The sequence below is a fragment of the Cydia splendana genome, chromosome 1 (assembly GCF_910591565.1).
Source record: "Cydia splendana chromosome 1, ilCydSple1.2, whole genome shotgun sequence".
Lineage (NCBI taxonomy): Eukaryota > Metazoa > Arthropoda > Insecta > Lepidoptera > Tortricidae > Cydia > Cydia splendana.
The window spans coordinates 1,641,345-1,663,302 of NC_085960.1; the positions used below are offsets into that span (position 1 = coordinate 1,641,345).

At 41.7% G+C, this 21,958-nt stretch overlaps 3 protein-coding genes across 3 annotated transcripts in view; 2 read left to right on the forward strand and 1 right to left on the reverse strand.

Moving 5' to 3' along the window:
* Positions 1 to 395, forward strand: part of LOC134794486 (protein masquerade) — a 32,134-nt gene extending 31,739 nt beyond the window's left edge. Inside the window, exon 17 of the mRNA XM_063766302.1 lies at positions 190 to 395. Within this exon, the coding sequence (XP_063622372.1) occupies positions 190 to 243 (54 nt within the window). The 3' untranslated portion in view covers positions 244 to 395. The remainder of the gene's footprint in view (positions 1 to 189) is intronic.
* A 5,007-nt stretch (positions 396 to 5,402) lies between these two features.
* Positions 5,403 to 21,958, reverse strand: part of LOC134806413 (kinesin-like protein Klp61F) — a 38,766-nt gene continuing 22,210 nt past the window's right edge. Inside the window, exons 11-21 of the mRNA XM_063779683.1 lie at positions 17,367 to 17,458; positions 16,917 to 17,120; positions 16,419 to 16,586; positions 10,850 to 11,086; positions 10,313 to 10,445; positions 9,931 to 10,046; positions 9,458 to 9,589; positions 9,101 to 9,323; positions 8,459 to 8,571; positions 8,086 to 8,256; positions 5,403 to 7,798 (exon numbers count right to left, since the gene is read on the reverse strand). Of these exons, the coding sequence (XP_063635753.1) occupies positions 7,682 to 7,798; positions 8,086 to 8,256; positions 8,459 to 8,571; positions 9,101 to 9,323; positions 9,458 to 9,589; positions 9,931 to 10,046; positions 10,313 to 10,445; positions 10,850 to 11,086; positions 16,419 to 16,586; positions 16,917 to 17,120; positions 17,367 to 17,458 (1,706 nt within the window). The 3' untranslated portion in view covers positions 5,403 to 7,681. The remainder of the gene's footprint in view (positions 7,799 to 8,085; positions 8,257 to 8,458; positions 8,572 to 9,100; positions 9,324 to 9,457; positions 9,590 to 9,930; positions 10,047 to 10,312; positions 10,446 to 10,849; positions 11,087 to 16,418; positions 16,587 to 16,916; positions 17,121 to 17,366; positions 17,459 to 21,958) is intronic.
* Positions 11,245 to 13,923, forward strand: LOC134806602 (uncharacterized). Its single transcript, XM_063779926.1, has one exon. It carries the CDS (start codon positions 11,389 to 11,391, stop codon positions 12,631 to 12,633), a length of 1,245 nt encoding a protein of 414 aa, XP_063635996.1. The 5' UTR covers positions 11,245 to 11,388; the 3' UTR covers positions 12,634 to 13,923.

Below are 21,958 nucleotides of genomic sequence, written 5' to 3' on the forward strand. Positions count from 1 at the left end.
AAGTTTCATAGTAAGGCGCCGGAATTTTGGCGGCGGTGCCCTCACCTAGCTAGGCTATTCGAAATAGGTAACGTCAAAGAGTAAAGTATAATATGGTAACATGGTGAGGAGGCCCCAGGGCGCCGCCCCGCACAGTTTGGGAACCCCTGACCTAAACCATTTAACTTACTTCAATATATAATTTTGCAGGTGTCTGCGTTCATCGGCTGGATCAACCAGATCATCTCCGTCAACAACCTATAGTATTAGACGTTACTAGAACTCTTCAAAAGTCCGGGGTTTTTTTACGTTCACATTGGACTCACAGGCGGATCACCGCGAGCCATCAATACGCGTCCAATATATGAATAGTGTTCACAGTTCACACTAAAGTCAGGTTCAGGTACTGGAGCCAGAGCAAGCTATATAAGTTGGCAGCGTTATGTAAACGTTATAGTTTCATAGAAGTTTGATGTTTAAAATAACAGTTGCACCGTCTGGGCTATCAACATCGCTGTCAACTTAGCATGGTCTGACTCTACGAATGTATTTGACGAAAATGTGCCTAAAATCTTAACGCACCCTTAATGTCAAAATCCAATTAATACCTGAAAGCCTACCGCGAACCACGTTCGACGTGTTGCCTCCCTGTCACACTTATATACGAATTTGCAAATGCGACAGAGAGGCAACACGTCGAACGTGGTTCGCGGTAGGCCCTTTGGTACCTACTCAGGCCGCGTAGCCAACATGCCAATTGCTTACGCTCCGTATCGATCGAAACGCAACTGTCATTGTCGCATTCATACGGAGATAGCCTAAGCGCGCCCCACGATTTTAGTTTTTGCGACACGATTTTAGAATCGCGCTGTAATATATCGCAGAAAATTCACTGCGCGCACTGCGATGAAAAAGTCGCGGTTTGTTCATTCTCAACATGGATTTCGTACCAGTCGTTTGTCATGAAACGTTGTCTTTAATATGTGATCGCTGTATGACTTTGAGTATTTATACCACAAAGGTGATCTCCTTCTATTTCCATAATTAAATGGTCAACATCTAGCGTCTTCAGCAGCAGGTTCCGACATGTTGACGCTTGGAGAGCGATATGCCGACTGAGGTCCGGGTGCGATTTTATTATCGCAGTGCGCGCGGGGCCATACAACTCCGTATGCCGCAATTCACTTTGCGACAATCGCGTCGCGAGCAGTCGCGGAAAAATGTGACAAATCACAATTTTAAAATCGCTGCGATTTTTTTGTCGCATATGCGCGCACTGCCATATAAACACATACGTTACATTTCTGCGACTAAATTATCGCGCGACAAAAAGTCGTGGTGCGCGCTTGGCCATAGAGAGACACAAAGCGTTTCGTTGTCGTAGCGATAGCGATTGTCACCTTGGCTGGGCCGGCTGTTCTGGTTGGGTTTGAGTTGGGATTATTAATACCTACATTTACGTAGGTACCTAATTTCTCATTTTACCATATAGCAGGATTGCATGCAGAAGCATGAGAATTAGCATTACTAAACACCATCTAAAAATTACGTGGAATTGAAACAGTCATGTCCATATTGTGAATACCTAGAATATAATGTTTTGTGATTCATTTGAAAATGATTTTGATTGTGAATCGTGTAACAGTTGACAACTTCTGCTGCAAATTTTTAAAGTCTAAGTTTTGCAATTCGCCCGCAGTTTGCGACTACGTTGCGAAAATAAATAAGAAATATTAGAAGTGCAACATCCACTTCACCCTGAATGTAAATAAATAAGCTCTTATTAATTAAGTTAGTTTAAGTTAGGAATATTTAATTTATTTCGGCGGCATTTATTTTTCTCCCACCAGTTATTTATTCTGCACCCGGTTGGAGGCCATTTGTGTTTATTTGTAAAGAAATCTTCGCTTATGTGAAGATCTCATTGGGGGCCTAGACAAGTGACAATCGTTGATAGAAAACGCCAATCGAAAGTGAAATAATGTTTGGAAACGATCACGTGACTTCGTTGCATCTGTCATCGCCATACATTTTTAATTTCGATCGGTGTTTGTCGATGTACAGTTGCCATCGTTTGCTAGGCCCCCTGATCTAGGTCTAACCCGTAGGCCACTGAACGCACGCTCCGAGCGTGAACGCTCAACGCTGACGCTTTCGGCGTTTCGTGGCCGAGGCGTAAAAGTAGAGATAAAACATTTTTAACTGCCGACTCTTTAAAGCACTTAATCTTAAAGCCGTTACAGACGCGCGTACCACACCGCAAATTTGGTGCGGTCAAAATCTCTTTTTCGCTCTCACTTATATAGTTGGTCAAGCAGATCTTGTCAGTAGAAAAAGGCGGCAAATTTGAAAAATGTACGCGCGAAAGGAATATCGTCTCATAGAAAATTTGAATTTCGCGCCTTTTTCTACTGACAAGATTTGCTTGACCATCTATAGCCGAGTCCTTAACGGACGTACGGCGGACCACCTTACACACGATCGAACGTGCGGCCGTCTTGTAAACAAACAATATTATAAATGGACGCACGAACATGAACAAGACATAAGTCGGTGCTTTTGCCTTCAATTAGGTATATCACTTTTGATGTGGGCGTAGGTGCTTTAAGACGAAACAGGAGCTGAGTTTTAAATATTTTAGGTAAATATACCCGTCTCGCTAACGGAAGCGGCACCTAAAAGTAGTGCGATAAGGACAAGGCGAAAAATCCTGCGTAAAAATCTCAAAAATCGAGGTTTCGTACTCCTCTGTTTCCTCCTCCAAAACTTAACCAATCGTAACCAAATTTGGAAATCTAAATGATTATGAAATTATCTGTGTCGGACCGTTTTGCTTTTTTGGCTAATTGATATCAGTTTTGATTGCCACGCCTCTCATTGCGGCATAGTCAATTAGGCCATTTTGGCCATTTTTGAAGGGCTCTAGCGCCTTAAAAAACAAAAATATCAAAAAAAGCAAAACGGTCCGACACAGATATTGACAATATTAATCTGTGTTGAAAAAATCATTGCTCTAGCTTCAAAAACCACGGAGGAAAACGTGGAGTACGTTTGTATGGAGAAATGACCACTCCCGTTGGCTCTTAAGGAGCATTTTAAAGATGGTTTATGACTAAATAATAAGGCTCTGACTTAGGTCTGTGAGAAATTGACTTTATGGGGGTCCTCAACTGATACTAAATATTATTTATTGTATAATTATTAATTAAATTATATTATCTATTTATTTGAGAAAACTAGGTGCTACATAAAAGTTTTCTCTTTTTACAATACCTTACAATACCTACATAAATATTAGGTCATCGCCCTTAGATTTTTTCAGATAATTTACTATCAACTAAAGACATCATATGTTATTGACAAAATATCACAAAATTCAGTAAAATCTATTTTATATCCCACATTCTTAATTCTAAGTAGGATTCTAACTCTTAAAAGTTTGAAAACGTTATGAGCGTCATATTTAAATGTATTTTCTTGAAAATGTAGGTACCTATTTATTTTAAGGTACCTACTTACATATCATAAGAAACCTTGATGTCATATTATTTAGAGCAGTTATTAGTTTTAGTACGGAAACCAAACAACTATTATATACAGATACGTAATATTTTATATAATATACCTACACGGAGTAATCCAGCGGGCGCAGCACGGTTCTATTTTTATCGACTATCACTATGCGCGTCCCTTTCGCACTTACATACTTGTTAGAACGTGACAGGCATGGTGACAAGGGATAAAAACGCGACCGTGCTAAGCCGCCGGAGGTCCTAAGTATTTCGCTGATAGGATGATCGTTTTGACATTAATATAGATGGCTTTTGAAAAAGGAATACATACGGAACGCATAAAGTAGTCCAGAATACTGTAGCTAAAAATTCGACCGCTGAAGTAGATGGCGCTTTGCGACTCTCATATATTATGCGGCAACTACTTAGGGTGGTATTGCGTCTCACTCTCTCACATTGGACCAAGAAATTGGACAGGTGGAATGCCACCCTAAGGTCGTCAAACGCTAAGTATTAACAATTTAGTGCCCGCATAAAATATGTGACGTTAAGGCGCCATCTATTTCAGTTGTCAAATTTGTGGTGTGCGGAAAGAGAAGAGTCGTGAAATGTATGCGATCCAATACATTCTACGACTCTTCCGCACAGACTCTATAGTATTTTGCTCTGCTTTAGGTATCCAAGTTATGTTTAGGATTAAGGCAGTGTGGACATTTTTTTGAATGAATAAGCCTTCCATATCGGCGGCTCTTCGCTGGACCCCTGGATACGCCCAATGTACTAATAGTTATACAACGAGGATGTTTAGAACTAAGTCGATAGTATTTTATTTAGTAATTTATTTCTTATATAGGAGCAAGGCTATGGTGTGTTTTATGTATTTATTGAATTTCAAGCCATATCGTCAGGTCATTTCGTAGGCTCTTACGAGCGTTGTAAATAAGACTAAATGTCATGTGCAATGCTGATATATAAATAAATAACTTTCATATTCTAAAAAAACTGGTTTGTTATGCAAGTAAGCAAAGTTCTTTTTCTGATCTCCGTGCGGAAAGCGTCAATTTTCGGCACGCTGCGCTAAACGAAGTTGACGCTTTCCGGTTCCTTAGAAAAAAAAATATTCACACCTCGAACAGTAAATTCAGATCACATTTTGTAGCCCTCGGCTTCGCCTCGGCCGGCAATTCCATATGATCAGAGACATATCTACTTTACTGCCCTAGGTATGTAATATATTATTGCGTGGGTTTAATGAATTCAGAGCATGTAAAAGATTCTGGAAAAAATACAGAATCCTGAGCAAAGCGACATGTAAAAGGCTATAAAATTGCTCTGCTGTCTTGTATAACATTGAGTTATTTATATAGTACTCTAGGGTGTTACCACACGTTGAGTCGATCTAATGGTGTGTTAACGCCATAACAGCATTGAACAAGACTTCAAAGACGAACAATATCGATGTTTTTTTAAGTGTTTTCCAATCATATTGTTTGGAATTTTGCTTGGGAATGTCTGTTGTGCGTCAGAGATTACTTGGAGTCAGTTTTAGCTAAATACCTACTGTAAATTTAGTACTCTGTTTGCAAATAAAATTGTGAAAATTATGCAATATCGTTTCATTAACCTTTTGAACTCTAAACATTTTAAATGTTTGTTTATCGACTCATATGCGAAGATAAAGTAATAAGAGAGTAAGAGACGTATAAAGTAGTGCAAAATGTAACATATATGTAACAAATACTGTTACATGAAGTAAATTGTGTATGCAAAGTTTTGTACTATGTACCGTCTCTATGATATGTTTTATAACATGTAAGGACAATTGTATACAAATCACCTTATCAAAAACAAGGAATTTATTAAAAATAATAAGACATACATTTGTTACGTAAAGTATTTTATTAACACGTTTCGAGTAAAAATCTACGTACACAATCATAGCAATATCAATTTCATCAAACAGCATATCTTCATGTCAAGCACATACATAGCGCGAAGATACGTGTTATCTTACATAAATGTTCGTAACTTACCCAGGAATAAAATGAACTTACCAATATTTAGTGTCACTGTCTCTAAAGAGAATAGAGTGTATAGAGGCGGATTGTCAAAGTAAATTATGTAGCCACTGTAAATTTACTGCCATCTGTCGACAGAAAATTAACACTGTTAGAACGCCATTTGACTTTGATCCTTATTCTTTCACTGATATGTGTTAACTTGTTAAATATTAATATTAACGCCATCTACTCGAGCGTAGGCTGAAGGTTATGGCGCCATCGCTCGAAAACATTGCACCATACCTTTGGCCTAGTGTCGATATCGAATATTTAACACATATCAGTGAAAGAATAATGATGAAAGTCAAATGGCGTTCTAACAGTTTTAATCTTCTGTCGAAAGATGGCAGTAAATGTACTGTTGCTACATAAGTTGCCATGACACTCTCTATTTAAAATTCTCTTTGCTGTCTCTAACCCTTTCACCGCCAAAGACGTCAAAGGACGCGCGCGGGTGCAGCCCAATATCAATCTTCGTGCATTCCTACAAGGTTCACGATGACTCGCCGCGCACGATAGGCGTGCCGTTCAAAGGGTTAACTATTATTGGCTATATGCAATTTGCGGCGCCACCTGGCGGCTACGACCCACGTTAGTTACTTTACAGTGTATGTATGTCAAAAGCGCAAAATACTTGTAAAACTATGTACATTTTACCACGACGAGCTGTAGTCGGTCTTAGTTCCCCCACCACGCGCTGCACATAGCCAGTAAATATGAAATTGTTGGTCAGTATTTAACAAAGTTACTATAATTTATGGCTCATAGTTACGAAAGAGTAATGATTCATATTTGTACGTATTTTCTCATTACTTTTTATTACACTGTATTTCAATATAAGTATTTTTATAAATGCCAGCATAAGGGGAAAGATAAGATACATAGATTGTCACTGCCGAAAATTAAACTTATTATTTATCTAAAATTAATATTTGAAACATACCCATAATTTCAATGTGTCAAAATAAATGAATAATAATCAGACGTTTGCTATGTATTATACTTTGTTGTTACATAATCCAAAATAATTGCTTTTAAAAATAAAATTAACGCTTATAAACGCGCCGCTTAAGATATGAATAAAAAGCTAAATATATGCCTTATTTAAATATATAAAAAAGTTGTGAAAATTTGACGACTCAATGTTCGGTCTCACGCGTAAATATCCTTAGAAAAACATAATTACAATCGAAAACGCGTATTTTCAATAATTACCTACTAAAAATAATTGTTTAAAGTATAACATACCAAACCTTTCTATCCGACCGTCTAAGGGTGGTATTCCACCTTTCCAACTTTGTCCAACGTGTATTGCGTCTCACATTTTGCTTTGATGAGTGAGACGCACTGACATTGGACAGAGAAATTGGACAAATGGCATACCACCCTAAGTCAATTGTTGTTATTTAGCAGTTAAACCAGAGAGGAGAGAATAAATAGTGTTAATCTCTATATAAAACAGCGTTCTTCGAAAACTGCTAATTGTCGCTAACTTGAGTGTTTTTTCGTACGATTTATAACTAGCCTCGTGTCGCCCAATGTACATTAGGATGTACACTCAGTTTCGATGGAATGTCAACCTTAATTAAAAACAAAGTAGGTAGCATTTCATTTGTCTCGTAAATTTTTCGAACTAATGAAATTCAACCTAATTGAAAATACAACAAGATTCTAACTTTCTTGGCTATAATTTTGTATGGTGGGCGGCACTTGGCTAGACTATGTCTCTGGTAAAACTTTCATTAAAAGTCAATACTGTAAAACGATAAATGGGATTTGACTACAATTAAAACTATTTCATATGAAATGTACTGAATGTAAGTAATATCAAAGATACATTGATTGACAGTCTAAGACAATGTTTTTCTTCGAATTTGACAGCTAAACAAGATGGCGCTGTGCAGCTCCGTACATTATGCGAACTCTGATCGTCCTAAGTTGACGTTAGACAGTGGCCACAAAACATGTGGCGCAATACAGAGCGATCTGTTTCGGCTGTCAAACTAGATGGCACGTTTTCCTGTCTATTACAATCATCTCTTTGGTAAAAATAACCAAATGTTTATGCGGTGTATCCAAAGTGTACATAAGTGTGATGTTATCGCTAATAAAGGTTAGTGCAACTTGCTGTTAGTCGTTCCTCTCGATGAGTGGCTTCTTGTGGCTGGTGGGCGCGGGCAGACGGGAGGTCTTCTTGTGCGAGACGGGCTTGTACGCCGGGATCGTGCTGTTTTCTTTACCGGGCTGCTGCAATTTAAAAACATAGTATTGGTCGTGTGGACGACTATGGCACTATTGGCTATGGGATGCAGGAGGTATTCGAGAGTTGGTAAGTGTATTAAATTCGTATTACATAAAAGTTAATTAGAGAGCTGGATATTTCTTTTAAGCAATTTTATTTGTCACGTTGAATTTGTAGTAATATTTCGTAGGGTGATCATTTTAAAGTAGCTGTAACTTTGTATTTTCTTGAGCAGGTATTGAGCTGACAGGTCATTATAGTTTTTAAAATGGTAAACGAAAGTGAACCTTACCTTTCTATAATATATATCAGTTTCCGATGTACACTTGACAATGGGAGGAGCACGCAGCTCGGCGGGCGGGGAGGGCGTGGTGAACTCGCACAGCGCGGAGTCCTCGGACACGGAGCACTCGCTGTCCGACGCAGGCCGGGTCTCCACGTCCGACTCCACCACTATGCAATCCTGCACAAATGTTTTAAAGTTTTGAAACACTAAAGTTATTTCTCAAAAAACACCAGCTAGTTAATCAAGTTGATTAACTAAATATTTAATTTCCATAAGCGATTGTCACTAGACTCTCAAAAACGATAACAGACTAAAATCTGATCATCTCAAAGGCAATGAAGTATATTATGTTAAAGTAATGAATAAAATGGTAAGCGACCTCGTCGTGTCCGTTCTGCGTGCTGGCGCGGAAGCGCGCGAGGATGCGCTCGTGCGGCGACGTGGCCGCCAGCGTGCGTGGCAGGCGGTACTCCTGCCGCACCGGCGTCTTACCTGACAACAACAATAAAAAATCATTAAATAATATTAATAACCGTAACGTTTGTGCCGTCTATTAGAGCTTCGATTAAAACATAACATTATTCTTTCAGCATTTCAAAAGACATTTCTTTTGTGCCTTTGCACACGACTCTTAAACTGCAGTAGCCATCCTGAATCCTCTCCAACCGACCTGACTTCTAGTTATCATGGAACACGTTCGTGCTGTAACATGTACTATATGGAGATGTGAACGTGTAGACCAAGGAACTCGGTAGACTAATGTCATTATACTAACCAGTACGAAGTGTAACATATCCTGCACGGAATCACTATCTCGCTGTCTATCTCGAATCACACCGTAGGAGTGTTGTATGACTTTAACAGTAGCCAATGATACTAACCAGCAGACGAGTATAACTTGAACTCATCTTCAAACGCCCTTCCCTCTAGTTGTTCTTGCTGAGCGAGTGCCTGTCGTAAGTTATCATGGAACGCGATGGTCCGTTGTAACATGTCTTGTACAGACTTGCTATATACTAACCAGTGGGTGAATACAACTTGAACTCCTCCCCAAACGCCCTTCCCTCGACTTGTTCTTGCTGAGCGAGTGCCTGTCGTAAGTTATCATGGAACACGTTGGTCCGTTGTAACATGTCTTCTACAGAGATGCTGTGGGCTTCAAGAGCCGTACGGGAGTGTTGTATGAGGCCGGATGTGGATGAAGACACGGTGGCTAATGAGGATACGGTCGCCGCGGCTGAGGCCTGTGGACAGACATTGCATATTAAGCAAGGTTTTATGATACTTCCAATATTTAGCAATATTATAAATTCATGTGAAATTGGACAAAGATATTGGACAGATAAGAGGAATACCATCCTTAGGTAACTACACGTACCTCAATCTTCTGTATGACGGCATCCAGCAGCTGTTTATTGCCAGTCAGAATACTGTCAAACGTGTCGTTGGTGCGCACGCACAGTTGTTGCGTGTTCTGCTCTCCTGACGCGATCGCTGTATTCGCCTCTTGCTGGGGAATACGGACAAAAAGTAATGAGAATGTGTAAAATTACTAAAACTATAAACGAGACAGAATCTCTGTCGTAGTATTTTGTATGCAGACGGCCGCTAAATGACGGCACCGATATCCTAGGAAACCAGAGCATAAAACATGGACACCTTGAGATTATCAGAACACACAATATATCTCCAGAAATGTTCTAGGTACTCTATCATGGAACTTTCGCACTTGCTCTTCAAAGATGGTACTATAGTTATTAGAAAATTCGTACAAGACTGCGAGTTAAATTAAATGGTTCATTATGGGTTCATTTAATAATCCTATATTATTACATTAGTATTTATTTTCACCTCGATCTGTTCCGTGGCTTGCGTGAGCAGGTCCAACAGCTCCTTGTTGTAATGTTCCGTCACTTGCACGATGTTGCCGGAGAACGCGCGGGAGTCCGCGTTCATCGCGATCGTGCCTGGAATCAACGTCATTCTTTATTCTTAGTTCGTTTTGAAAGGGTACAGTGTGTTGAACGACCTAGGATAACATGATACATAAACTGAGACATCCATAGCCAATAAAATAAAAGTTGGAACCAAAATTCTAACTTTTCAACGAGTAAAAAGTTTGAAAAACTAACGTGAAAACGGATTTTTGTAAAATACCTTTTTTTTCAAAAACATCATTCAGCAACATCTACTATACTAGGATTAGTAGCATTAGAACTGTCTTTTTCTTTACCTTCGACAAGCTCCTTGCCGTACTTGTCCATGCATTTGAGGCACTCTTTTCCGCCGGCCTCGCACTCCGCTAGGTCAGCGTCCGCCATTTTGTTTTCCTCTTCCACGGCCGTCATTTGCTCCGCCCGCCATGACTGGATAAAATTAATATATTAATTAATTGTCCTAGTCTACAACTACATTTGAGGTGCGTACTTAATTTTTAAAATGGTAGAATGTTGATTTTTTGATTGGTGTTATTCTATGATTTGGAATAGCTTAAAAAATTATGTGTCTTGACATAACGTCAAAAAATCAAAGATGTAGCGTTTGTAAATTCAACACTGGTAGATTGGCCTTTGACTCATGTCCTCATATCTACACATGTGGTTTGTAACATAAAAACATAAACATGTTCGAGTCGATACAGGCTATTTTTTATCTCGTCGAGTTTTGAGCTGGTATCTTCTTGGGGCTGAAAATTTTCTTTACGGATAATTTTTGCCATTCAATTATTTAGCTGTCGCAAGGTTAATTTCAGTTTAACATGTATACTAACCTCTATATTCCTGACCCGTTCCTCCACAGTCTTCTTTTCTTCTTCAACATCAGCTATCCTCTTGTCCAGCCTGGCGTATAGAGCTAGTCGCTCGGCCTCGACGTGTCGCGCCAGTCGTAGCCTCTCTTCCTCGGCCCAGCGTTCTAAACGAGCTTCGCTCTCTCGTCGCTCTTGTTCGATGTCGGACAGTTGTTTGGTGAGACGGTTTTCTAGTTGAGATCTTTCAGTTTGTAGTTGCTGTAAAAGATATACAAGTTAGTGTTATTATAACGTCAGATGACAAGCAAAACTCACTAATTACTAAAAAAATATTAAACAAAAATCAACCTTATTTAGGTATTAATATGGTTCACTATGGCTATTAACGATGAGTTGACTGCCGTCATTGGCGGTCGTGTCCACTGCAAATTGTGTATTTATTTAATCATAACAATAAAATAGTAACTGTGTCAAATCAGTGTCAGCACTTTTTCATTAAACTGTGAATCTCCGCGTGAGTCATATCGGCTGTGTAATGGGTACAATTTAAAAACGCAGCGATGAGTGGTAATGACGCTTTTAACAGAAGTTCACGGACTCCGCGAAGTCCCCCTCCAGAAGGAAGACCAGCTATGGAAACCACCCCAGGAACCCCAGTAGCAGCAGCACGAGCCGAGGCACCTGATGTAGTCTCAACCACTGAAATCCAGAAATGGATTTCCGAAATTGAAAAGCGCCTTAGTGAAATTTGCACCATTGCAAATGATGGTAAATTAAACTCAGACCAAAAACTGAGAATAAACACGCTAAGTAAGAGCGTATTAGGAGGAATCTCGCAATTGGCTGTACAATACCAGGCGGTCAAGCAGAATTTATTACTTAGCCAAGCCAAAGTGAATACCTTGTCCATGCAAACAAACATCAGCACCCAGCTATATGAACTCAAACAGTGCATACAAGAAAAAGCAACAACCGAAGAAAAACAATCGTTCGCCGACATGGTTAGGACCGGGAAAAGCTCGACTGTTGTGCCTACCAAGTCAAGTAGTAGCATCGCAATTTACCCTGCCGACAAAGAAAAATCCAGTGAGGACACCAAAAACCTGATCCAAAACTTAATTAAGCCCGAGACCCTGAAACTTCACGTACGTGGTATGAGAAAAACAAAGAACGGTGGAGTCATAATCAGCACCGAGAGAAAGGATGACCTTGAAAAGCTTAAAGCATCTCAGCAGCTGCAGCAATCAGGACTTAAAGTGGAAGATACCACCAAAAGGAGACCGAAGATAATCATCCTAGGAGTCCCGACAAATATGTCCGAAGGAGAAGTGTTCGATTGTATTTTTAAACAAAACATTGCAGACTTACAACCAAATCTCACTAGGGATACATTTATGTGCTCAGTTAAACTTAGTCATAAATCTGGAAAAAAGGACTTATCCACCTGCAACTACATCCTAGAATGCACAGCCGAAGTCCGACGTATGCTCATACAACAACAACGCGTTTTTATCAATTGGACATCTTGCCCAGTACGAGATTTCACTCTCCTGACCCGTTGTTACTTATGCCATTTATACGGCCATTCGGCTAAATATTGCAAAGATACAGAACCTACTTGTGGACATTGCGGGTCATCAGGCCATGGTTTTAAGGAGTGTCCAAAGCAAGCTGAACCCGCCAAATGCGCTACGTGTCTGCGCTTTAAAAAGCCGGCCAATCATAAAACCGGAGACGACCAGTGCCCAGCGAAGAAAAATGCGCAACTTAGGTATATAAATTCTATAGATTATGAGGGCGCCTAGAGCGCCGCGTTTCAACGTCATCTGCTGCACATATCAACAAAAATGGATAACGCAACCAACGTCTTGCTTGACGATATTGAGGCCTCGTGTGAGTATGAATCACTAGTGTGCGACCCAGATAGATGCTCGACGCTTGTCAATACTTATGGTTCAAATTTAAAAATACTTTTACAAAATATTAGAAGCCTAAACAGTAATTTCAATGGACTCTTAACTTTACTAAGCTTAATAAATTCTGACGTTGATATAATTGTATTGACAGAGTGCTGGATTACCTCGAACCAAACGATCCCTCAAATAAATGGCTATAATTCTTACGTAAGTTTAAAAACCAACGTGTTGCAAAATGACGGTGTCGTGTTCTACATTAAAGAAAATATAAATAATGTAACTGTGGAAGAGCCCGATATATTTCTAGATGCAAACTGCTTAATATTGAAAATAGGAACTGATACGGCTTTAGTAGGCATTTATCGCTCCCCCTCGAATAAAAACATAAACAACTTTCTATTGTCCCTTAATAAAATTTTATCGCAGCTATCGATATTTAAAAATGTATTTGTTATGGGAGATTTTAACATTGATATCAAAAACGGCAACCAAGATCGAAACTCTTTTGAATACTTAACTCAATTAGCTTTTCTTGGATATCTTCCTTCTCACCTCCGACCAACTAGAGAAAAAAATTGTCTTGACCATGTCTTTGCAAAGTCTAAACTTGCCTTAAAAACTTTAGTGCTCCATAGTAGTTTAACTGACCACAGTTCATTGTTACTGTGTATTCCTCAGTATTACCAAAGAGCCCCTAGTCAAGTCATCATATCTAAACTGGACAATAAATCAGCTACCCGTGACATAGAAAATCTTGATATGACCCCTATTTACCAAGCGACAGATGCCAATGACGCCATGGAATACTTAGTCTCATCTTTAACACGAATTATAGAAAATAACACAGTGACTAAAAGTATGTCACGCAAAATGAAAACTATTAAACCATGGATAACCCCCGGATTGTTACGATGCATTAGAAACCGTGACAGAATGCATAAAAAACTGGCAAAAACTCCAAATGACACAATACTTAAAACAACATACCAACGTTATCGAAATTTTTGTAATAATCTGTTAAAAAACCTAAAACGACAACATGACAAAACAGAAATAATAAAAGCAGGACACGATAAAAAGAAATTATGGAAAGTCATCAAAAACGTAACAAGTATGAGTAATATGAGGTCGACGTCTCAAGCGCTTATAGCTGACGCTATAGACGCTCGGCAGACAGTCAATACAGCAAACAATTTTTTTTGCGAATATAGGTAAAACGCTCGCAGAAAACACAAATTGTTATTCTCAATTGCCTACTTCTCAGAATACGACCCCTTACCGTGTGATAAACTCTAACTCCTTTGTATTAACTGATACGGACGAAGCCGAAATTGATAGCATTATAATGACTCTCAGAAATGACTGCGCTACTGGTATTGACAAAATCCCTTGTTCTTTTATAAAACAACATAAAAAAATCTTGACCCCTCCACTGACCCACCTCTTCAACTTGTGCATTTATACAGGCGTTTTTCCCAAAATTCTAAAAATAGCTCTCATCAAACCAATCCACAAAGGTGGTGATAAGAGTTGTATTAATAACTATCGCCCAATCGCTATCTTGCCATCTTTATCAAAAATATTATAACGTGTAATATCTAAACGATTTGTTAAATTCTTAGACAAGTATAAACTCCTGGCATCATCACAATATGGCTTTAGAGCAGGGCTTTCAACGAACGACGCAGTTCACGATCTTACAGATTATGTTGTTAGACAGCTTGACTCCCAAAAAAAGTGTTTAGCTATATTCCTGGACCTGGCTAAAGCTTTCGATACTGTGACAATTCCAACACTTATTGACAAGCTAGAGTACATAGGAATAAGAGGTCATCCTCTAAGAATTTTTAAAGATTATCTTTCTGATCGAAAACAACGAGTTTCGATTGAAAACCATATAAGTGACGAACTCCCCATTGATTATGGTGTCCCACAGGGAAGTATTCTGGCCCCATCCCTTTTTCTGACGTACATAAATGACCTATGTACCCTCCCTATTCCAAATGGTAGAGTTATATCCTACGCAGACGATACAGCCCTACTCTTTAACGGCGATACATGGACTGACGTTTTCAAAAACGCGCAAGTAGGTTTAAACCTAGTTACCCGCTGGCTAAAAACAAACGCACTAACATTAAATACGGAAAAAACAAAATATATCACGTTCTCCTCAAATGTATCTACCCAACCGTCCGATAACATCCACACTTTAATAGCACATAATTGTCCAGATCCCGACACGTCGCGTGTAAACCTTTGTCCTTATAACTGCCCAAAACTCAGTACCACTAACAATATCAAGTACCTGGGTGTTATTATCGATCAGCATCTTAACTTTAAAGCACACATCGAATCTCTGACATCTAGAGTTAGAAAATTAATTTATGTCTTTAAGAACCTAAGGCATGCGGCAGATCAAACACTTATTAAATCAGTCTATCTTGCACTTTGTCAATCACTGTTAGTATATTGTATCACGTCCTGGGGAGGAGCAAACAAGACAACGACCATCGATTTAGAAAGAGCTCAGAGGGCAGTTCTCAAAGTTAGCACTTTCCGTCCCTTACGTTATCCCACGACTCAATTGCTGACCGAGTGTAAAGTTCTGAGCGTTCGACAGTTATTCGTCTTGAACACTGTAGTAAAAAAACATTCACTCATACCCTATAACCCCCAGATCTTATCTGGCAAGCGACGTGCTGACATAATTTGCACCAAAGATTCATTCCGCACCGCAAACACACGTAAGTTTTTTTGTTTCCTCGGCTCTTTCCTTTACAATAAATTCAATCTCCTATTGAATATTTACCCAATGCCCAGTAAAGTTTGCATAAAAGCGGTACAAACGTTGCTCATTGGCAAGGCGTACGAGGACACAGAAAGACTACTAGAAATAGTCACATAGAAGTTAAGAAAGATTTATATGTGTGTTGTACAAACTAATTGCTAAGTATGTCACCATTTAACGTTCTAAAGAGTAGAATATAGTCATAGTCATATAGTTTATTGTTATTATAAATAAATAATCATCTTGTTTGGTAAGCACTTCCCCACTTATACACTGACCTACAAAACGTGCATACCTAAGATACAAGTAAATGTTTACTTAGTTTAGGTATTGTTCAAATTTCCATTAGAGTTTAGAAAATACATATTTGTATCGGTATTAATATTGTTAAATTGATCTGTACCTATCTTAACCTGAATCCATGAATTACTAGTATTTAAGTATAAATTGTATAATTACCATTGTATAAATCAAATTAGCATAAGTTTTAATGAATAAATATTATCTATTATCTATTATCTATAACTTGTGGTAGTAATTAGTGAGTTTTGCTTGTCACCTGACGTATATGAGTATGTAAATGATGCAGGTGATAATGATGGTTTAAGACAGTGTGAAAATATTTGAGGGACAAAGTTTTAGAACACACTACACTTTTTCGAATTAGCAGTTTGACTTTATGGGGCACACTTTATAGGTACTGTACTAGTAGAAGCTGTATTTACTATAAATTTGGTCCTCTCGCTAACATCTCTAGGCTTATTAAACTCATTTTTTGAGTTTAAGTAATCCATTGTGAGTTTCACCATTTTTAGAATTTTATTAAGATTTTAAGTTTGAGGTGTAATTTTAGCAACTATTGCTGCTGACTGTATGTACAACTTACAGTTAAAGCGGCGTCGATTCTCCCGCTGGCCTTCAACACCCGTTGCCGGCGAGCGTCGCGTTGTCTCTTGTGTAACTCAGCGCGCCTCGATTCCGCTTCGGCGGCGGACCTGTGATAGCACTCGTGCGAGCGGCGGAGAGATGCGACACGTTCCGTGCTGTCGTTCAACTGGAAATGACATGTATATTTATAATTCTACGTGTAGCTTGTATTAATAATTCGGGTACAGCACTAGAACAGTGAATAAGAAGTGTCAGAAAGATGTTTCATGATAAATGGGAATTTTAGCAAAATTGAAGGTATTTCAAGGCATGTTGGGAAATGGATAGGTACATTCGATAGGGACCGTACGCATCGTAAGTTTTAGCTAGTGAATAAAGCTCCTAAATAAGAATGAATAACATAAATTTGGAATTTATGTTAGTCTCCGGTGCCCTGCTGTATATTTCTTATAGAATTTCGACGAAGAAATGATTGAAGCAGAAGTATATTTCTTACCCATCCTTGCACTAGTTTCTCGATGGCCCTGGGCGCGTCCCATTCCGTGACGCGTTGTTTCCCCTCGGCGGCGCGCTGCAGGCAGCCCCGCAGCGCGGCGCGGCACGGCGCGTGCAGGCGGGCCGGGCCCGCCGTCAGCTCCTCCCGTGCTCGAGATAACACGTTTACGAAGGTCTCGTATTGATTAGTAGCCGTTGATGACGTCTGAAATCATAAAATCACATGTTTGATCAATCGAATATAAAAAAGTGCGACATAAAGACGAAAGTCAATAATTTCTGGCTGACGCTGTAAGCCAGAATTAGGCAACTGGATATATCTTGATTGTAAAACCGAACTACGAAATATGAGACCAAAAATCGACTTCCTAACTTATGTGCCATGACCATGATGTAATAAAATCAACCCTACTTATTTATTTAAAATAGTACACACGAAAGAAACTCATACCTCATTAGTAGTTTCAAGAATTTTCTGTGCAAGCTCTTCCAACTTCTTTTTATCTTGTTCCATGCTGCTTGTGCTACTCGTCGTGTAGCTGTCTGCAATTGAACAAATATTTATGTTTCATTATAATAGACAACCGATAAATAAAAATATAAAAATTTTACCTTCCAATAAAATTGTTATTATGTTTCCTTCTACGTCAGAGGTCTCCATTGAGAGAGTAACGTCTCCGGTGTCCAATAGATGCCGCTAGCGTCTATGTAGTCGCTCCGCCCCACGCCGTGACGTAGTTCCGCTTCCCCTTCCTGCGAACTGTTACTCGCTTTCCGCGACTCGCCGCCATGACACATTGTTGAGGAGAAGTACCGTCGGCATAAAAGTAGCCTAGTAGCCTGCCAGGAAGGCATTACTCAGACCTCTGACGTAGAAGGAAACATAATAACAATTTTATTGGAAGGTAAATTTTTTATCTTATGTGTTCCGTACTCTACGTCAGAGGTCTCCATTGAGACCTGTTTATTATCTCCTGGTGGCGAGTCAGCGGGCGCGCAAGCGTTAGGGCTACACCTACTGTCATAGAACTCAGAGAAAGAATAAATATATATACGCCTTATTGCAACCCATGAAATCACAGTGACTCGTTATAATGATGCATTACAGGAAATTGAGAATTTAAATTGTAATCCCAGGTTCGAATCTGACGTTAAACAGGTTTAAGAGATTTCTCATTCGAAATCGCATCCGATCCGCAGAATTTCGGCGATAGAATCGTCTGAACCTTTCCGTTAACCTTTTTCTTGCTAGCTTTTAAATTGACCACAAATAACTTAACCATAGATGATCATAGACATAGCCGTATTTTCGTTTTAGTTTTGGTTTGACATGTTCTAATTTCAATTTTAAGTTATTTGTATATCTGTAAATATGTTTTTGTAAATATTTGTAAATATGTCTTATATTTTCTGATTTGCATGCCTTCTGGCTAAATGCGCTGATACCCACATTCTATTGTATATGACAACATCTAATATGTACGTGCATTTTTAGCAAATAAAATTTTGAATTTGAATTTGAATTTGAAAAAGTCATGTTTCCAATTAACTTAAGCTAATTGGATAGTTTTCCAGCCAATTTAGTGAATAAGTACATCGTGGATCGAAAGCAATCGTAGGCGAGGCCGGCTTGGATGAGACTGTGGCTGGAAGAAATAGGCGCAGTGTCCCCTAACATTTTGTGTAATTCTCACAAGTTAACGTACCCAGACTACCTACTTACTGGGTCTATACTTTATTCCGGAGTCTCTAAGAGTCCAGTCGGTAAGACACGTTATCTGGTTTAGAGCCGAATTTCGGACACAAAATAATAGCGCGAAAGTTATCTATGCAATTGCCCGGGCTACAGAGTAGTAGAGTAAGGTCATTGACCCTGCGGCCTGATGCTAACAGTAAAAGAGCGGCAGCTCTTCTATATAGGTACGTTGTAGGGCTATTCAAGTTAGGGCAAGTAATTTTAATTAGATTTCTCGCGTCCCAAGCTGGTGGTTTGGGAGGCGCTGGTCTCGCTATTAATGGCGTTGGAAGAAGGCATAGTGTCCGATAGGCTTATGAACAAGTGTCGTTCTGAAAGCTAACATGGACAGTAGAAATAGGTGCCTGAGATAGCTCGTTACTTCACTGGATATTAGAGGTACCTGGCAATCAATCTTATTTTTGATGCACCATGAAGACCATTTCTACATTGTGGGTGTACAGGCGGCCTAGAGAAGGCGACGATCTAAGGAGTGCTCCCGGTACTGGTTTTCTATACAAACACAGTACCAGAACCGGGAATACCCGGTTCTCGCCATACAAACTCAGTACCGGGAGCATCCCCCGGACGATCACTTGAGTTTCTTTCTGTCTCTTTATCACTCTTCCATATTAGTGAGACACTGACAGTTGCGTCTCGTTCGCTACGTAGCGTTAGCCCTTGGCATGTTGCATGCATGCGCCAGTCACGCCAGTAAGTACATCAAGCGGACGTCACTCCTGATCCCGCTAGCCCGGTGTTGGAGCGTCCTATCTGACAGGAGCTACGCCTCGATTCTTAAGGTCGTTGACTCGTTAGAAAGGGCGGTCTGACGTTGTGTTCACTAGGACCGCCAGTAAATTGCAAGCTTACCGCAGCTGCGTGAAGGCTCTCCTCATCACGCCGTCACAGTAAACAGACTAGGCTGGGAGGTGGAGACATCCATGCCAAGTCGTATCACCGGCAGCTGCCAAACGCGTCGTGGTAGCAGTTCAAAGAGTCGGTTAAGAAATACCGTGGCACAGTGCGAGGGCTCTCGAAAGCGGAGGCCGGCCAACAGGGCGCCTATCAGGCGAAGATAGTCTCGGCGGCTTCTGGGCGCAGCGGCCCCTCGGGCGCGCAGTGACTTCTTGATAAACCGTCGCCCTCGGGAGTTGTACCGACCTGGTAAGTAGCAAGGAACCAGCGCGACCTGTAGACGGTCTGCTGGCATCAGCAGTTTTTGCGACAGCCGTAGTAACGGAAGGGATGTAGTGTCGCCGTCGTTTTATGTATACTGTAACGGTCCGGTTGTATGTTTGTAGGACACTTCTGTCGTCAGCGCTGCAGATGCGGCCCGTTAACGATTACTCTCCACTGAAAGGGCCTTACCTCGTACATTGTCTACCATTATTGGAGATTGTAACGGACTGCAGGCATAAGATGAGGAGGGAAGTGGCACGAGGTTTTCGGCAGCTGTCAGAAGTGTTGCTGGGGACTGCGAAGGTGTCACCTTCCTCCATGAACTAAAGTTTGCGAATTTAAGACTAAACAGGAGGCATTGAGTCTCATTTCTGCGAGGAACTCGGCAGCAAGGCAGGCCTGTATGTCACGAAAAAGAAAACTTTCAATCGGGGTGCTGTGCCGCGTGTCCCACGTGATGTCTAGGAGCGTGATGGTCTAATTCACTTTATCCGAAGAAACGCCTATATTGAGCTAGTATAGGGGTATGGTAGCATGCTTTTAAAGAAATCGAACTGATGAAATCAAGTCTAAAATCGATTTTGGCGCTTTGCGTAACAAAACTGTTTCGATAAAGTCGAAGACAGACAGATGGAAACTGCTGGAGTCCCCCTGGCCCCTTTTTCTTAGCACCGGAAACTCAAGCTTGTTCAGGCGCAGCGGGTTTATTTGTCCCATTTTGTTTATTAGGGGCTTGGCGAACGAGTTCGTCTTTGTAAGACGGAACTTAAGCTGGAGAGAGCGGGCAGCAGAGAGATAATTATGTGAGGTCTGCAGACCTTTTCGATGCCTTCAACCTCGGTTGTGAGCGGTCGCACAGGATCGTGTCGCAAAGCTGCTCTCCGGTTGGATCGCTCGCTGGCCTCGAGACGTTGTAGGACCCTCGAAGCGGCACGGCTCCTCGTCGATCAGCACCTTTATGAAGCTCAGGGACGCGACGTATTTTCCTCTGGGTATCGACAATCTTACCGCTTTCAACTCCGGGCAGTCGAGCCACGCTAGGACGAGGCTCCTAACGACCTTGCCTGCCGTCGCCATTCTTAACCGAAACCAAGAGTCTAGCGGTCTGTTCGTGCTGTGGCACCATAACTATATGCGCCTGCGTACCTCAATGGGACCATGTGGACAGGACAAAACTGATACCGTGGCGCCCAGCGTCTGCTTGGTGGGCAGGGCATCGGGGACGGGTAAGTTCGCGGTGGTATTCTTGCGAACAGAACATGGGCGCCATTGCAAGGGACGACATCGTCGTAGTTGTAGGTGGACAGCATCGGCGTGATTGTCGGCGCCATCATGGCAACCGCCGCCGCTCGGGAGGTGCCGGTGCGTAAGGTGAGAGGCGCCATCGTGGTGGCCGGCTCGAGAGGCACCGGTGCGTGGGGCGGGCGGCGCTATCATGGCGGCCGCCACTGGCTCAGGAGGCGCTGGTGCGTGTGGCGAGGACTCATCGTGGCGGCCCGCTCGAGAGGCGCTGTCGCGTGAGGCGGGTGGCACCATCGTGGCGGCCGCCGCCGCCGGCTCGGGTGGCGCCGGTGCGTGAGGCGAGAGGCGCCATCGTGGCGGCCAGCTCAGGAGGCACCAGTGCGTGAGGCGGCCGCCGCCAGGCTCGGGAGGCGCTGTTGTGTGAGGCGAGAGGCGCCATAGTGGCGGCCAGCTCGAGAGGCGCCGGTGCGTGAGGCAGGCGGCTTCATCGTGTCGGGCGGCGCCAAAGTGGTGGTCGTCACCACCGGCTCGGAAGGCGCCGGTGCGTGAAGCGAGAGGCGCCATCGTAGCGGCCAGCTCGGGAGGCACCGGTACGTAAGGCGGCCGCCGCCAGGCTCAGGTGGCGTTGGTGCGTGAGGCGCCATAGTAGCAGCTAGCTCGAAAGCCGTGAGGCGGGCGACGCCATCGTGGCGGCCGCTGCCGCCGGCTCGGGAGGCGCTGATACGTGAGGCGAGAGGCGCCATCGTGGCGGCCAGCTCGACAGGCGCCGGTGCACATGACGGACGTTACCTGCACGGGAGGCGCCGATGCGTGTGGCGGGCAGCGCCATCGTAGCGCTGTAGGCTGGCTCGTAGTTGCACGCATCATCACGGCGACACTTTGCC